This window comes from Hypanus sabinus, chromosome 31, assembly GCF_030144855.1.
Source record: "Hypanus sabinus isolate sHypSab1 chromosome 31, sHypSab1.hap1, whole genome shotgun sequence".
Classification (NCBI taxonomy): Eukaryota; Metazoa; Chordata; class Chondrichthyes; order Myliobatiformes; family Dasyatidae; genus Hypanus; species Hypanus sabinus.
The window spans coordinates 32,109,230-32,126,253 of NC_082736.1; the positions used below are offsets into that span (position 1 = coordinate 32,109,230).

The window sequence follows — 17,024 nt, forward strand, 5'->3', positions numbered from 1 at the left end:
TTCATAGGAACGCTCCACCTTCAGATTGCAGGGGAAACCTGTACTTACCCTGAAGGTCTCAAATATCCTCTTGAAATAGATGAAATTGGCGTCAAAGACTTCAGGCTCCTCAGTTACGTACTCCACCTCCACCTCCGTGTCGGTGTCCGCAACCTCTGCTTTCTCCGGCTTCTTCTGCGCGCCATTCTCCACACTGCGTCCTGCCTTCTTCTTCTTCTTCCTGTTCCTGCGCTTCCGGTTTTTCTGGAGGGGAAAATAAAAACGGAAATCTGTATTCACCGCCCCCAAAATTGGACGTTCAACCTCGGAAAGATGTAGCGGGTAGAGCAAGCACATTGGATCCCAAAGTAAAATATTGGAGGAGATCAGCAGATCAGGCAGCATCTAAGGAGAAAAATTAACAGTCGAAGTTGAAGGGTCTCGGCCTAAAACATCGACTGTTTATTCCTCTCCATAGATGCTGCCCGACCTGCTGAGTTCCTCCAGCATTTTCCCTGTGTTAGTCTGGATTTCCAGCATCTGCAGAATCTCCTGTTTATAACTTGCACTTATCGCAAGACCTCACTTCAAAGATGAAGCGAGGCAGATTTTTCACAGCGTGAGGATGTGACAAGTGGCTATATAAATGCGGATATTTTTAGTTGTCGTTAAAAGCTGCGTCTCAGTCTGGCTCACCGACCGCGATAGCTAATCAAAGGTTTTACATGATGCGTGTACCAAACTGTGTGGCCATCTGTAACCTGGGGTCCCTGTGTAATTCTGGCAATGTCTCTGGGGTTTTCCCTGCAGCGAGAAGGCTGTTCAATCCACTCGAAACTAGTGAGCATTTTCAACAGGGCCGCCTTGAACCTAAACCCCACATTCCTCTCTCTGCCTTGGTAAGATTTGAAACGCTTCACCCTCCTGGAGATATAACTGGGTGCATCACCCAGTACACTCTTTCTTCTCATTGTTACCACCAAGGAAGGGGCCTTGTAATTAGTGTAATTTACAATTCTGTGATTATATATTGCACTGTACTGCTGCCACACATCAACACATTTCATGACATATGCCCGCGATGCTTAACCCGATTCCCTTGTGATTCGAAGAGACGCAGGCTTGGGCTTAGGTCCCGAAGTAATTCACTGGCTGTTAAGTACTGTCAGAAATCCGGTTACTTTTGCAGTAGGGGGCAGAAGGCACCTTGTAGTGCAGGCGGAGACCCCACCAACTATTTCATTAATGCATGTTGATGGGTGTGGTGCTCCCTCGGCATTAAACGCGACCCCTGGGCTGGAAGCTTGTCAGGTCTCTGGGGAGAAGCCAGCCCACACCCACGTCGCCCTCTGGCGTTGGTTCAGTGCTGCCCTCTGGAGTTCTCTCCACGTCGCCCTCTGGCGTTGGTTCAGTGCTGCCCTCTGGAGTTCTCTCCACGTCGCCCTCTGGCGTTGGGTCAGTGCTGCCCTCTGGAGTTCTCTCCACGTCGCCCTCTGGCGTTGGTTCAGTGCTGCCCTCTGGAGTTCTCTCCACGTCGCCCTCTGGCGATGGGTCAGTGCTGCCCTCTGGAGTTCTCTCCACGTCGCCCTCAGGCGTTGGTTCAGTGCTGCCCTCTGGAGTTCTCTCCACGTCGCCCTCTGGCGTTGGGTCAGTGCTGCCCTCTGGAGTTCTCTCCACGTCGCCCTCTGGCGTTGGTTCAGTGCTGCCCTCTGGAGTTCTCTCCACGTCGCCCTCTGGCGTTGGGTCAGTGCTGCCCTCTGGAGTTCTCTCCACGTCGCCCTCTGGCGTTGGTTCAGTGCTGCCCTCTGGAGTTCTCTCCACGTCGCCCTCTGGCGTTGGGTCAGTGCTGCCCTCTGGAGTTCTCTCCACGTCGCCCTCTGGCGTTGGGTCAGTGCTGCCCTCTGGAGTTCTCTCCACGTCGCCCTCTGGCGTTGGTTCAGTGCTGCCCTCTGGAGTTCTCTCCACGTCGCCCTCTGGCGTTGGGTCAGTGCTGCCCTCTGGAGTTCTCTCCACGTCGCCCTCTGGCGTTGGTTCAGTGCTGCGCTCTGGAGTTCTCTCCACGTCGCCCTCTGGCGTTGGGTCAGTGCTGCCCTCTGGAGTTCTCTCCACGTCGCCCTCTGGCGTTGGGTCAGTGCTGCCCTCTGGAGTTCTCTCCACGTCGCCCTCTGGCGTTGGTTCAGTGCTGCCCTCTGGAGTTCTCTCCACGTCGCCCTCTGGCGATGGGTCAGTGCTGCCCTCTGGAGTTCTCTCCACGTCGCCCTCAGGCGTTGGTTCAGTGCTGCCCTCTGGAGTTCTCTCCACGTCGCCCTCTGGCGTTGGGTCAGTGCTGCCCTCTGGAGTTCTCTCCACGTCGCCCTCTGGCGTTGGTTCAGTGCTGCCCTCTGGAGTTCTCTCCACGTCGCCCTCTGGCGTTGGGTCAGTGCTGCCCTCTGGAGTTCTCTCCACGTCGCCCTCTGGCGTTGGTTCAGTGCTGCCCTCTGGAGTTCTCTCCACGTCGCCCTCTGGCGTTGGGTCAGTGCTGCCCTCTGGAGTTCTCTCCACGTCGCCCTCTGGCGTTGGGTCAGTGCTGCCCTCTGGAGTTCTCTCCACGTCGCCCTCTGGCGTTGGTTCAGTGCTGCCCTCTGGAGTTCTCTCCACGTCGCCCTCTGGCGTTGGGTCAGTGCTGCCCTCTGGAGTTCTCTCCACGTCGCCCTCTGGCGTTGGTTCAGTGCTGCGCTCTGGAGTTCTCTCCACGTCGCCCTCTGGCGTTGGGTCAGTGCTGCCCTCTGGAGTTCTCTCCACGTCGCCCTCTGGCGTTGGGTCAGTGCTGCCCTCTGGAGTTCTCTCCACGTCGCCCTCTGGCGTTGGGTCAGTGCTGCCCTCTGGAGTTCTCTCCACGTCGCCCTCTGGCGTTGGTTCAGTGCTGCCCTCTGGAGTTCTCTCCACGTCGCCCTCTGGCGTTGGTTCAGTGCTGCCCTCTGGAGTTCTCTCCACGTCGCCCTCTGGCGTTGGGTCAGTGCTGAGCTCTGGAGTTCTCTCCACGTCGCCCTCTGGCGTTGGTTCAGTGCTGCCCTCTGGAGTTCTCTCCACGTCGCCCTCTGGCGTTGGGTCAGTGCTGCCCTCTGGAGTTCTCTCCACGTCGCCCTCTGGCGTTGGGTCAGTGCTGCCCTCTGGAGTTCTCTCCACGCCGCCCTCTGGCGTTGGGTCAGTGCTGCCCTCTGGAGTTCTCTCCACGTCGCCCTCTGGTGTCGGCTCGGTGGAAGAACAAGTTGGACCAGGTCAACTTGCCACGTCACACCACTCAGGGACTTGGGCTATACATTTTATTTTCTTTGTGACTTTTTTTTCTATGCTTGTCTGAAATGGTGTGCCTCAGGGATCTGTACTAGGTCCAATGTTGTTTGTCACATACATTAATGATCTGGATGACGGCCTGGTAAACTAGATTAGTAAGTATGCAGATGATACTGAGATAGTTGGCGTTGTGGATAATGAAGCAGGTTTTCAAAGCTTGCAGAGAGATTTAGGCCAGTTAGAAGAGTGGGCTGAGCGATGGCAGAGGGAGTTTAATGCTGAGAAGTGTGAGGTGCTACATTTTGGTAAGACTAATCAAAATAGGACATACACTGTAAATGGTAGGGCATTGAGGAATGCAGTAGAACAGAGTGATCTAGGAATAATGGTGCATAGTTCCCTGAAGGTGGAACCTCATGTGGATAGGGTGGTGAAGAAAGCTTTTGGTACGCTGGCCTTTATAAATCAGAGCATTGAGTATAGCAGTTGGGATGCAATGTTAAAACTGTGCAAGGCATTGGTGAGGCCGAACTTGGGAGTATTGTGTACAGTTCTGGTCACCGAATTATAGGAAAGATGTCAACAAAATAGAGAGAGTACAGAGGAGATTTACTAGGATGTTACCTGGGTTTCAGCACCTAAGTTACAGGGAAAGGTTGAACAAATTAGGTCTTTATTCTTTGGAGCATAGAAGGTTGAAGGGGGACCTGATAGAGGTATTTGAAATTATGAGGGGGATAAATAGAGTTGACGTGGATAGGCTTTTTCCATTGAGAGTAAGGGAGATTCCAACAAGAGGGCATGAGTTGAGAGTTAAGGGGCAGAAGTTTAGGGGTAACATGAGGGGGAACTTCTTTACTCAGAGTGTGGTAGCTGTGTGGAACGAGCTTCCAGTAGAAGTGGTGGAGGCAGGTTCGGTATTGTCATTTAAAGTAAAATTGGATAGATATATGGACAGAAAAGGATTGGAGGATTATGGGTTGAGTGCAGGTCGGTGGGACTAGGTGAGTATAAGGGTTCGGCATGGACTAGAAGGGCCGAGATGGCCTGTTTCTGAGCTGTAATTGTTATATGGTTATTCATGGAAATTGTAACATATGTGTACCATGGGCTGTTGGTAATGCATTTTGCACCTTGGCCCCCAAGGAATGCTGGTTCTTTTGGCTATAATCACGCAAGGCTGAATGGTAATTAAACGTGAAGATACAGGATTGGGTGTTGGAGGTGTGCTGGATGGGGAGAGGAGGAGGAAATTCCCACGGGTGACAAGTGCCGTGTTAATCCATGGATCGGGGAAAGGGCAGCAGTGGGTGGGGAACTAGCTCGGCATCCTGGAGCCATGACAGACCTCTTTCTTCGATAGCGACGACGCAAGCTCCTCATCTTCTGTCTCGGCCGGGGTTAGCGTGGCTCCAACTGCTGCCTCCACCTCTTCTGTAAAGACATAAGCAGCAACACTAGACCACAGGTCATAGGAGCAGAACTGGCCATTCAGCCCATCGAGTCTGCCCTGCCGTTCCATTACAGGTGATTTATTAACACACTCAACCCCATTCTCCTGTCTTCTCCCCATAACCTTGACACACTTACTAATCAAGTTTAAATATACCCAATGATTTGGCCTCCACTGCTGTCTGTGGCAATTAACACCACAAATTCACCATGGTCTGACTGAAGAAATTCCTCACCATCTGGACTCTAAATGAACGTTCTTCTCTTCTGAGGCTGGGCCCCCTTATGGTATTCCCATCCTTTCCACGTACACTATCTATCCCTTTCAATATGCCATAGATTTCAAAGGGCTTCCCACCACATTCTTCTAAACTCCAGGCTTCGAGCCAGCAATTAGCTTGCTCGAGGATCAAACAGAGCTATCAAAGACCAAAGAGTTGATTGCGGACTTTAGGAAAGGGCAAGACGAGGGAACGCAGACCAACCCTCACTGAGGGAACAGAAGTGGAATGACTGAGCAATTTCAAGTTTCTGGGTGTCAACAAGTCTAAGGGTCTATCCTGGGCCCAATGTATCGATGCAGCCACAAAGGCCGCACCACGGCAGCTATATTTCATTCGGAGTCTGAGGAGATCTGTATGTCACCAAGGACACTCACAAATCTCTCCAGATGAACTGCAGAAGGCATTTTAAGTGGACTGGTGGGGTGGGATACCATACAGGATCGATACAAGCTGCAGGAAATTGCAAACTTCAGTCAGGCATATCATGCGCACATCTTCAAGAAGCGACGCCTCAAAAAGGCAGCAGCTGTCATGAAGGACCCCCATTATCAAGGACTTGTTCTAATTTCTACCATCCGGGAGGAGGTACAGGAGTCTGAAAACAGTGTCTCACTTCATCCCCTCTCTCCCCCACCCACCCACCTTCCCCCTCACCTGGTCTCACCTATCACCTCCCAGTGTTTCACTTCATCTCCCCTCTCCCCCACTCACCCACCTTCCCCCTCACGTGGTCTCACCTATCACCTCCCAGTGTCTCCCTTCATCCCTTCCTCCCCCACCCACCCACCTTCCCCCTCACCCGGTCTCACCTATCACCTCCCAGTGTCTCACTTTATCCCCCTCCCCCACCCACCCACCTTCCCCCTCACCTGGTCTCACCTCCCAGTATCTCACTTCATCCCCCCTCTCCCCCACCCACCCACCTTCCCCCTCACCTGGTCTCACCTATCACCTCCCAGTGTCTCACTTCATCTCCACCTCTCCCCCACCCACCCACCTTCCCCCTCACCTGGTCTCACCCATCACCTCCCAGTGTCTCACTTCATCCCCCCTCTCCCCCACCCACCATCCCCCTCACCTGGTCTCACCTATCACCTCCCAGTGTCTCACTTCATCCCCCCTCTCCCCTACCCACCTTCCCCCTCACCTGGTCTCACCTATCACCTTCCAGTGTCTCATTCATTCCCCCCTCTCCCCCACCCACCCACCTTCCCCCTCACCTGGTCTCACCTATCACCTCCCAGTGTCTCATTTCATCCTCCCTCTCCCCCACCCACCCACCTTCCCCCTCACCTGGTCTCACCTATCAACTCCCAGTGTCTCACTTCATCCCCCCTCTCCCCTACCCACCTTCCCCCTCACCCGGTCTCACCTATCACCTCCCAGTGTCTCACTTCATCCCCCCTCTCCCCCACCCACCCACCCACCTTCCCCCTCACCTGGTCTCACCTATCACCTCCCAGTGTCTCACTTCATCCCCCCTCTCCCCCACCCACCCACCCACCTTCCCCCTCACCTGGTCTCACCTATCAGCTCCCAGTGTCTCACTTCATCCCTTCCTCCCCCACCCACCCACCTTCCCCCTCACCCGGTCTCACCTATCACCTTCCAGTGTCTCATTCATTCCCCCCTCTCCCCCACTCACCCACCTTCCCCCTCACCTGGTCTCACCTATCACCTCCCAGTGTCTCACTTCATCCCCCCTCTCCCCTACCCACCTTCCCCCTCACCTGGTCTCACCTATCACCTTCCAGTGTCTCATTCATTCCCCCCTCTCCCCCACCCACCCACCTTCCCCCTCACCTGGTCTCACCTCCCAGTGTCTCCCTTCATCCCTTCCTCCCCCACCCACCCACCTTCCCCCTCACCCGGTCTCACCTATCACCTCCCAGTGTCTCACTTTATCCCCCTCCCCCACCCACCCACCTTCCCCCTCACCTGGTCTCACCTCCCAGTATCTCACTTCATCCCCCCTCTCCCCCACCCACCCACCTTCCCCCTCACCTGGTCTCACCTATCACCTCCCAGTGTCTCACTTCATCTCCACCTCTCCCCCACCCACCCACCTTCCCCCTCACCTGGTCTCACCCATCACCTCCCAGTGTCTCACTTCATCCCCCCTCTCCCCCACCCACCATCCCCCTCACCTGGTCTCACCTATCACCTCCCAGTGTCTCACTTCATCCCCCCTCTCCCCTACCCACCTTCCCCCTCACCTGGTCTCACCTATCACCTTCCAGTGTCTCATTCATTCCCCCCTCTCCCCCACCCACCCACCTTCCCCCTCACCTGGTCTCACCTATCACCTCCCAGTGTCTCATTTCATCCTCCCTCTCCCCCACCCACCCACCTTCCCCCTCACCTGGTCTCACCTATCAACTCCCAGTGTCTCACTTCATCCCCCCTCTCCCCTACCCACCTTCCCCCTCACCCGGTCTCACCTATCACCTCCCAGTGTCTCACTTCATCCCCCCTCTCCCCCACCCACCCACCCACCTTCCCCCTCACCTGGTCTCACCTATCACCTCCCAGTGTCTCACTTCATCCCCCCTCTCCCCCACCCACCCACCCACCTTCCCCCTCACCTGGTCTCACCTATCAGCTCCCAGTGTCTCACTTCATCCCTTCCTCCCCCACCCACCCACCTTCCCCCTCACCCGGTCTCACCTATCACCTTCCAGTGTCTCATTCATTCCCCCCTCTCCCCCACTCACCCACCTTCCCCCTCACCTGGTCTCACCTATCACCTCCCAGTGTCTCACTTCATCCCCCCTCTCCCCTACCCACCTTCCCCCTCACCTGGTCTCACCTATCACCTTCCAGTGTCTCATTCATTCCCCCCTCTCCCCCACCCACCCACCTTCCCCCTCACCTGGTCTCACCTCCCAGTGTCTCACTTCATCCCCCCTCTCCCCCACCCACCCACCTTCCCCCTCACCTGGTCTCACCTATCACCTCCCAGTGTCTCACTTCATACCCCCCTCTCCCCCACCTTCTCCCTCACCTGGTCTCACCTATCACCTTCCAGTGTCTCATTAATTCCCCCCTCTCCCCCACCCACCCACCTTCCCCCTCATCTGGTCTCACCTATCACCTCCCAGTGTCTCACTTCATCCCCCCTCTCCCCCACCCACCCACCTTCCCCCTCACCTGGTCTCACCCATCACCTCCCAGTGTCTCACTTCATCCCCCCTCTCCCCCACCCACCCACCTTCCCCCTCACCTGGTCTCACCCATCACCTCCCAGTGTCTCACTTCATCCCCCCTCTCCCCCACCCACCCACCTTCCCCCTCACCTGGTCTCACCCATCACCTCCCAGTGTCTCACTTCATCCCCCCCTCCCCCACCCACCCACCTTCCCCCTCACCTGGTCTCACCTATCACCTCCCAGTGTCTCACTTCATCCCCCCTCTCCCCCACCCACCCACCTTCCCCCTCACCTGGTCTCACCTATCACCTCCCAGTGTCTCACTTCATTCCCCCTCTCCTCCACCTTCCCCCTCACCCGGTCTCACCCATCACCTCCCAGTGTCTCACTTCATTCCCCCTCTCCCCCACCCACCCACCTTCCCCCTCACCTGGTCACACCTATCACCTCCCAGTGTCTCACTTCATTCCCCCTCTCCCCCACCCACCCACCATCCCCCTCACCTGGTCTCACCTATCAGCTCCCAGTGTCTCACTTCATCCCCCCTCTCCCCCACCCACCTTCCCCCTCACCTGGTCTCACCTATCACCTCCCAGTGTTTCACTTCATCCCCCCTCTCCCCCACCCACCCACCTTCCCCCTCACCTGGTCTCACCTATCGACCCCCAGTGTCTCACTTCATCCCCCCTCTCCCCCACCCACCCACCTTCCCCCTCACCTGGTCTCACCTATCACCTCCCAGTGTCTCACTTCATCCCCCCCTCTCCCCCACACACCCACCTTCCCCCTCACCTGGTCTCTCCTATCACCTTCCAGTGTCTCACTTCATCCTCCCCTCTCCCCCACTCACCCACCTTCCCCCTCACCTGGTCTCACCTATCACCTCCCAGTGTCTCACTTCATCTCCACCTCTCCCCCACCCACCCACCTTCCCCCTCACCTGGTCTCACCCATCACCTCCCAGTGTCTCACTTCATCCCCCCTCTCCCCCACCCACCATCCCCCTCACCTGGTCTCACCTATCACCTCCCAGTGTCTCACTTCATCCCCCCTCTCCCCCACCCACCCATCTTCCCCCTCACCTGGTCTCACCTATCACCTCCCAGTGTCTCACTTCATCCTCCCTCTCCCCCACCCACCCACCTTCCCCCTCACCTGGTCTCACTCATCACCTCCCAGTGTCTCACTTCATCCCCCCCTCTCCCCCACCCACCCACCGTCCCCCTCACCTGGTCTCACCTATCACCTCCCAGTGTCTCACTTCATCCCCCCTCTCCCCCACCCACCCACCTTCCCCCTCACCTGGTCTCACCCATCACCTCCCAGTGTCTCACTTCATCCTCCCTCTCCCCCACCCACCCACCTTCCCCCTCACCTGGTCTCACCCATCACCTCCCAGTGTCTCACTTCATCCTCCCTCTCCCCCACCCACCCACCTTCCCCCTCACCTGGTCTCACCCATCACCTCCCAGTGTCTCACTTCATCCCTCCCTCTCCTCCACCCACCCACCTTCCCCCTCACCTGGTCTCACCCATCACCTCCCAGTGTTTCACTTCATCCTCCCTCTCCCCCACCCACCCACCTTCCCCCTCACCTGGTCTCACCTATCACCTGGCAGCTTGTAGATCTCCCCCCCCACCCTTTATTCTAGCTTCTGCCCCCTTCCTTTCCAATCCTGATGAAAGGTCTCAGCCTCAAAGGTCAACTGTTGATTCCCTCCATAGATGCTGCCAAACCTGCTGAGTTCCCCCAGGGGGGTTGTGCATGTGTGTGTATTGCTCTGTATTTCCAGCATCTGCAGAATCTCATGTTGATCACAATGAATTTGACTTTCAAAGGGGCTAACCTCCACCCTTTCCATCTCCTCATCTCACCAATCTCTGCACGTCTGATAGCGAGCACAGCCAGGCCCAGCTAATGGATCCTACGCGTATCACCCCGACCGGAGCTCAAATCTACACAGCACCCGCGGCCTGCAGGGAATCAGCCTCGAGTTCGGCCTACCCGATGTCTCCGAGTTCGTCGTCAGCTCCACCTGCCGCTGCTCCTTCAGCTGGAGGATCTTCTCGAGCACTTGGGGAATCTTTGGCCCAGGGCCCACGTCGTCGCCCTGCAAGGGAAGACCACGACCGTAAGATATAGGAGCAGTATTCGGCCACTTGTCTCGTCAAGTGCCCTGCCAGTTTCCCTCCGAGCCCCAATCTCCTGCCTTCTCCCTGAATACCTTCAGGCCCTGACCAATCAAGAATCAATCAGCTCCTGGCTTGGCCTCCATAGCCGCCTATGGCAACGAATTCCAGATTCACCACTCGCTCGCTAAAGGAATTCCCCCTCATCTCCATTCTAAAAGGACGATCCTCCAGCCTGAGGCTGTTCCCCAACTTTACAGATTACACCTCCTCACATAATAATAATCTGTGGAATTAGACGGACAATTACACCTACAGGGTAAGCAACATGATAGCATAGTATGAAGCTATTGCAGGGCCCGTGACATTCTCTCCGTGTCCTCGTGGGTTTCCGACAGGAAACGTTTGGTGGAGGATATTACCTCTAAAAGGAGGCTCTACTAGTTATTAAATACAAGGGTTTGCATACTTTTTGCAAACACGAGAAGTACAATTGTTTGTGTGTTATTAGTTTAGGCAGATGGTGTTTGTTCAAGGATCAGACCGCCGTTTTATGAGAAAGCCAGGTGATTGCAAAGGGTCTGCAAACTTTTTCTTGCAGCTGCAGGGTTAGGGTTAGTGGGTTGTGGCCGTGCTACAGCAGCACCGGACGCTCGTAAGCTGCCCCCAGCGCATCCACGCACTGCGTTGGCTGTTGACGCAGAATGGCGCAGTTCACGGTACGTGACAAATAAATGCTAATCTCCTGCCAGAGACGAGCAGCGTCAAAAATCAATGAAGTTGCAGGAGCGTGGGATGGGATGGGGATATCAGTGTCAGCGATCGGGGTTCAATTCCCGCTGCTGTTTCTGAGGAGCTTGCACCTTCTCCCTGTGGCCATGTGGGTTTCCTCTGGGTGCTCTGGTTTCCTCCCACAGGCCAGTTAGTAGGTTAATTTATTTTATGAGACACAACACGGAATAGGCCCTTCGAGTTGCGCCTCCCAGCGAACCCCTGATCTGAGGCAACTTACCATGACCAATGAGCCTACCAACCAGTAGGCCTTTGGACCGTGTGAGGAAACTGGAGCAGCCTCCTCACACGGCCACGAGGAAAAGATACAAACTCCTTGCGGGTAGCATGGCCTCGTTGTGCCAGAGGGTCTGTAATCAAGCTGTATCTCCAAAATAAAACTCATTACATTGATAAACCTAATAGATCACCCCTGCTGACTGCCAGCATGGCACTTCCCTCCCTTTGGGCCAGAGGTCATTCTGACCATCAAACACCAGCTACTAACCATTATCTTCAAAATTTCCCCCACATTCTCATTAATTCTGCATTCCCCCCCCCCCCCCAACTACAACACACAAATTACTTATCAATCCACACGGCTTTGAGACAGGGAAGAAATACTACCAGAAGACACAGGGGCAAAATTTGACCAGGGCCTGCTCCGCCATGCCTCATTTACCACCACTCAACCCCATTTTCCTGCCTTCTCCCCTGACCTTCAACACCCTTACTAACCGTGGATGTTCACGTGTGCCCAAGCCAGGGCGGTACCATGTGGAGAGCCAGCTGTTCCCCATGCAGCAGGCTCCCCCTCTCCTCTCAGATGATGGACCCGAAGGAAAGGCAGAGACTGACAGAGTTTGGCACAAGGCGCGGTGCAGGAGTTGGCAGCCTCGGTGTAGGGCTGGCCTCGGGGACTCCAGCTTGAGGGGGTATAACCGCAAGGCAGTGGAGGTTTGAGAACAGACTCTTGTTTCTCCCAGCTGAGCCCCCTTTGCTGAAAACTAACCAAGACCTTATCAAGAGATGCTCCAAGTGACAGGTACAACATGTAAACTACACAGACAGCACCAAAGATTAGGGTTAGGGTCGTGGTGTTATGAGGCAGAAGCTCAGTATGCCTCCCTGGACTCTGACACTCCACTGCAACATTGAGGGAGAGTAAGTCTGAGGGCAGGACGACACATTAGAATCTGCGTTCCAAAAACAAAGTTAAAAAGGAACAGGTGGAAATAAGGAACTTAGAGGGATTTGACATGAGCGAACCATTTGAATGGGTTAAGGCGAAATGAGCCCAGACACGGGGCAAGATGGTGATGCACAGACCCTGGTGCAGAGTCCGCTCGTTCTGCGCAAGCGTCAGTTCTCCCTGTGACCGGGTGGGTTTCCTCCCACAGTCCAATGGCATACGGGTTAGGGTTAGCGAGCTGTGGGCATGCTAGGTTGGCACCGGAAGTGTGGTGACACTTGCGGGCTGCCCCCAGCACATCCTTGGACCGTGTAGGTGGTTGATGCAAACAATACATTTCATTGAGTTTTGATATTTGGATGGACTGTACATGGGGTAACTAAAGCTAAGCCTTTCAATCCCTTTTCTCCCTCAGACTGCGTGGGTTTCCAACGTCCTCTCACATCCCAAAGAAGAGCAGGTGTATTAATAGGCTGCTGTAAACTACCGCACAGTATGAAGTAAGACATGGGTAAAGAATTAGGCCATTCAGCCCATCGCGAATGCTCTGCCATTTGATCACGGCTGATTTATTTTCCCTTTCAACACTAACCTTCTGCGTTCTCACAATTGTTGACACCCTTACTAATGACGTCCACTTTAAATATAACCATTTAGCTGGTTTCCACAGCCGCCTGCAGCAACGAATCCCGCAGACTCGTTAGGAAGGACGTCGAGGCTCTGGAGAGGGTGCACGAAAGCTTTACCAGGATGCTGCCTGGTTTAGAGGGCATGGGCTGTCACAAAAAGCAGGGTAAACTTGGGTTGTTTTCTCTGGATCGGTGGAGGCCGAGGGGAGATCTGATCGAGGTTTATAAGATTATTAAAGAGTATCCAATTCCTATGATAGGAATGTCTAACACCAGAGGGCACACATTGAAGGTGAGGGGGGTAGTTTCAAAGGGGGACATGAGGGGCAAGTTTTTTTTTTACTCAGAGTGGTGGATGCCTGGTGTGGTGGTAAAGGCAAATACTTTAGAGGCTTTTAAGAGATGTTTAGATAGGCACATGGATGCAAGGAAGGTAGAGGGATATGAATTAGCTTTTTTTTGGGGGGTGGGGGGATTGATTAACTTTTCAGCTGGTTTGGCACAACACTGTGGGCAAAGGGGCCTCTGCACTCTTCTGTATGTTTGTTCTATGATTCACCATGTTCTGTGTAGAGAACTGGCCCCCAACCTGGGTATTGGTCCATGGCACAAAGGCTCGGGAGCCCCAGTCTAGCGAAATTCTTCCTCATCTCTGCTCTAAGATGGCATCCTTGTATTCCGAGGCCGTGCCCTCTGGTCATGAGGAGGCCAAACTCAGGTCGGAGGAGCAACACCTCATATACCGTCAGGGTAGTCTCCAGCCCCTTGGTATGAACATCGAATTCTCCAACTTCCGGTAATTCCCTCCCTCTCCCTTCCCCCATCCCACTTTCACTCTGCCTCCTCTTCCAGCTGCCTATCACATCTAATGACTGCCTTCTTCTAGTACCCATAGTGCTTTCCCCTTAGATTCCTCCTTCACCTCTCCCACCCCTTGATCTTTCCTCTTGATTGGTTTTCCACCCTCCCCCCACCTTCTTTATAGGGCCCCTGCCCCCTTCTTCTTTAGTCCTGACGAAGGGTTTCGGCCCAAAACGTTGACTGCTCATTTCAATGGATGCTGCCCGACCTGCTGAGTTCATCCAGTTTGTTTGTATGTGTTGATCCACTCTGTGTCCTCTGGTCCTAGACTCCCCCACTATAGGAAACATCCTCTCCACATCCACTCTATCTGTGTCCTCTGGTCCTAGACTCCCCCACTATAGGAAACATCCTCTCCACATGCACTCTATCTGTGTCCTCTGGTCCTAGACTCCCCCACGATAGGAAACATCCTCTCCACATGCACTCTATCAGTGTCCTCTGGTCCTAGACTCCCCCACTATAGGAAACATCCTCTCCACATCCACTCTGTGTCCTCTAGTCCTAGACTCCCCCACTATAGGAAGCATCCTCTCCATATCCACTCTATCAGAGTCCTCTGGTCCTAGACTCCCCCACTATAGGAAACATCCTCTCCATATCCACTCTATCTGTGTCCTCTGGTCCTAGACTCCCCCACTATAGGAAACATCCTCTCCACATCCACTCTATCTGTGTCTTCTGGTCCTAGACTCCCCCACTATAGGAAACATCCTTTCCACATCTGCTCTATCTGTGTCCTCTGGTCCTAGGCTCCCCCAGTATAGGAAACATCCTTTCCACATCGGCTCTATTTGTGTCCTCTGGTCCTAGGCTCCCCCACTATAGGAAACATCCTCTCCACAACCACTCTATCTGTGCCCTCTGGTCCTAGACTCCCCCCACTACAGGAAACATCTTCTTCATGTCCACTTTGTAGGCTCTTCAAGATGTTAAGTGGCATAGAGAGACTGGACAGGGGGTCTGATCGGCATGTATGTGGGGCAATAGGCGAGTTCTGCAGAGATCCCAGAGGGCACAACCCCTCCTCCATTTCCAGTAACGTCGGACATGAAAGGTGACTGGCCACAGACTAGACCAAAAGTAAAGGGGAGCTGAGAGAGAAGTTTCTCCCATCACACGGAAGATGGCCGCTACTTGGAACGAGCTCCCAGAAGTAGTTATAGCGATGGGTACATACAATCTTTAGAAGACATTTGGACCGGGTCGTGGATTCAAGATTGTTTAATATCATCTCCAGTGCACAAGTGTAAAGGAGAACGAAATAATTGTTGTTCCGAATCCAATGTAGCACAAAAAAAACCACAATAATAAATAAAACACAATAAATACAAAGACCCAAGATAGTTTATATATGTGTCACACTATATAAAGTGACACTAGGCACAGGAGCGTCTGTACGTAAGGTGACTGACAGGAAGTGATAAAGTAGAGGTGGTTGGGAGTGGGTTCAGGGGGTGGAGGTGTTGATCAGCCTCACTGCTTGGGGAAAGGAACTGTTTTTGAGTCTGCTGGTCCTGGCGTAGATGCTACGCAGCCTCCTCCCCGATGGGAGAGGGACAAACAGTCCATGGGCAGGGTGGGTGGGATTCTTCATGATGTTACCGGCCCTTTTCCAGCGCCTTTCTGTATTTTTGTCCGTGATGGCGAGTAGGCCGGTGCCGGGGATGGGTTGGGCAGTCTTGACTGCCCAATGCATCTCCGGGTGGGAGTGCCGAAGTCATACGACATGGAAACAAGCCTTTGGACCATCTCATCCATGCTGACTGTGTTCCCCAGCGAGCTAGTCCCATCTGCCCATATCTGGGCAATTGCCATCTACACTTCTCCTATAAACACATTGATCTAGGTGGCTTTAAAGCGCCTAGAAGCTCGCTCCCAAGGTGCACCATGCTTTCCATGAAGCTGCCCGATATTTTAAATCTCTTGCTCCTCGTCATGTCTAACCAACCTTGAGTTGTTTTTTTGAGGGTGTTTCGAGGAAAGTGGATGAAGGCAAGGCAGTCGATGGACGTCAGCAAGGCCTTTGACAAGGTCCCACACGGGGGGCTGGTCAAGAAGGTTCAGTCGTTGGACATCCAGGGTGAGGTAGTAAATTGGATTAGACATTGGCTTTGTGGGAGAGTGGTAGTGGATTGTTGCCCCTCTGACCAGAGGCCTGTGCCACAGTGACTGGTTGGTGCAGGGTCCGTTACTGTTCGGCATCTCTTGTCAACGTTCCGGATAACGTGGTTACCAGATCAGCCAATTTGCAGATGGGGGGTGTGGTGGACAGCGAGTAAGACTATTAGAGCTTGCAGCAGGATCTTGACCAGCTGGAAAAAATAGGCTGAAAAATGGCAGATGGAACTTAAAGCAGACAAGTGCAAGGTTTGGTACTTTGGTAGACCAACGAGGGTGGGACTTGCAGAGTGAACGGTAGGGACTGAGGAATTTGGTAGAACAAAGGGATCCGGGAATATAGGCTCATAATTTGTTGAAAGTGGCGTCGCAGATAGATAGGGTCATAAAAAAAATGCTTTTTTTTGTACAGAGATGGGATGTTATGTTAACGTTGCATTGGTGAGGCCTAGTTTGGAGTATTGTGTGCAGTTTTGGTCACCTACCTACAGGAAAGATGTAAACAAGATCGAAAGAGTACAGAGAGAATTTACAAGGATGTTACCGGGTCTGGGAGGACCTGAGTTATAATGAAAGGTTGAACAGGTTCCTTGAAGGGGATTAATGCAAGCAGGCACTCGGGGTTCAGAGAGGTCATGGGTTTAAGTTGAAAGGGGAATATTTAGGGGGAAATCTCTACACAGGGAGGTGCGAATATGAAATGAGCTGCCAGCAGAACTGGCGAATGCAGGTTCAACCGTAACATTAAGAGAAGTCTGCATCAGAACTTCAATGGGAGGGGAGCGGAGGGATATGGTCTGGCAAGAGGTGCTTTTTCCACTGAGGTTGGGTGGGACTCATGGGGTTAGGGGTGAAAGGTGAAAAGTTTAAGGGGAGCCTCCTTCACTCAGGGGGCAGTGAGAGTGTGGAGGGAGCTGCCGGCCCAAGTGGTGCATGTGAGCTCGATTTCAACGTTTAAGTTTGGATAGGTACACAGACGGGCTGTGGTCCCGGCGCAGGGAGATGGGAGTAGGCAGTTTAAATGGCTTCAGCACAGACTAGACGGGCCGAAGGGTCTGTTTCTGCGCTGTTATTTTCCACGACTCTATTCGAGATTAGCTTCACGTACTTGGAAATGTAGTGAAATGCGTCATTCTGCATCAACAACCAACACGGTGCAGAGACGCGCTGGGGGCATCCCGCG

General features: G+C 53.8%; 1 protein-coding gene across 1 annotated transcript in view; it reads right to left on the bottom strand.

Moving 5' to 3' along the window:
* The window catches only part of sf3b2 (splicing factor 3b, subunit 2), an 80,374-nt gene that overhangs the window by 42,323 nt on the left and 21,027 nt on the right, over positions 1-17,024 (bottom strand). Inside the window, exons 7-9 of the mRNA XM_059955337.1 lie at positions 10,143-10,248; positions 4,601-4,686; positions 49-243 (exon numbers count right to left, since the gene is read on the bottom strand). Of these exons, the coding sequence (XP_059811320.1) occupies positions 49-243; positions 4,601-4,686; positions 10,143-10,248 (387 nt within the window). The remainder of the gene's footprint in view (positions 1-48; positions 244-4,600; positions 4,687-10,142; positions 10,249-17,024) is intronic.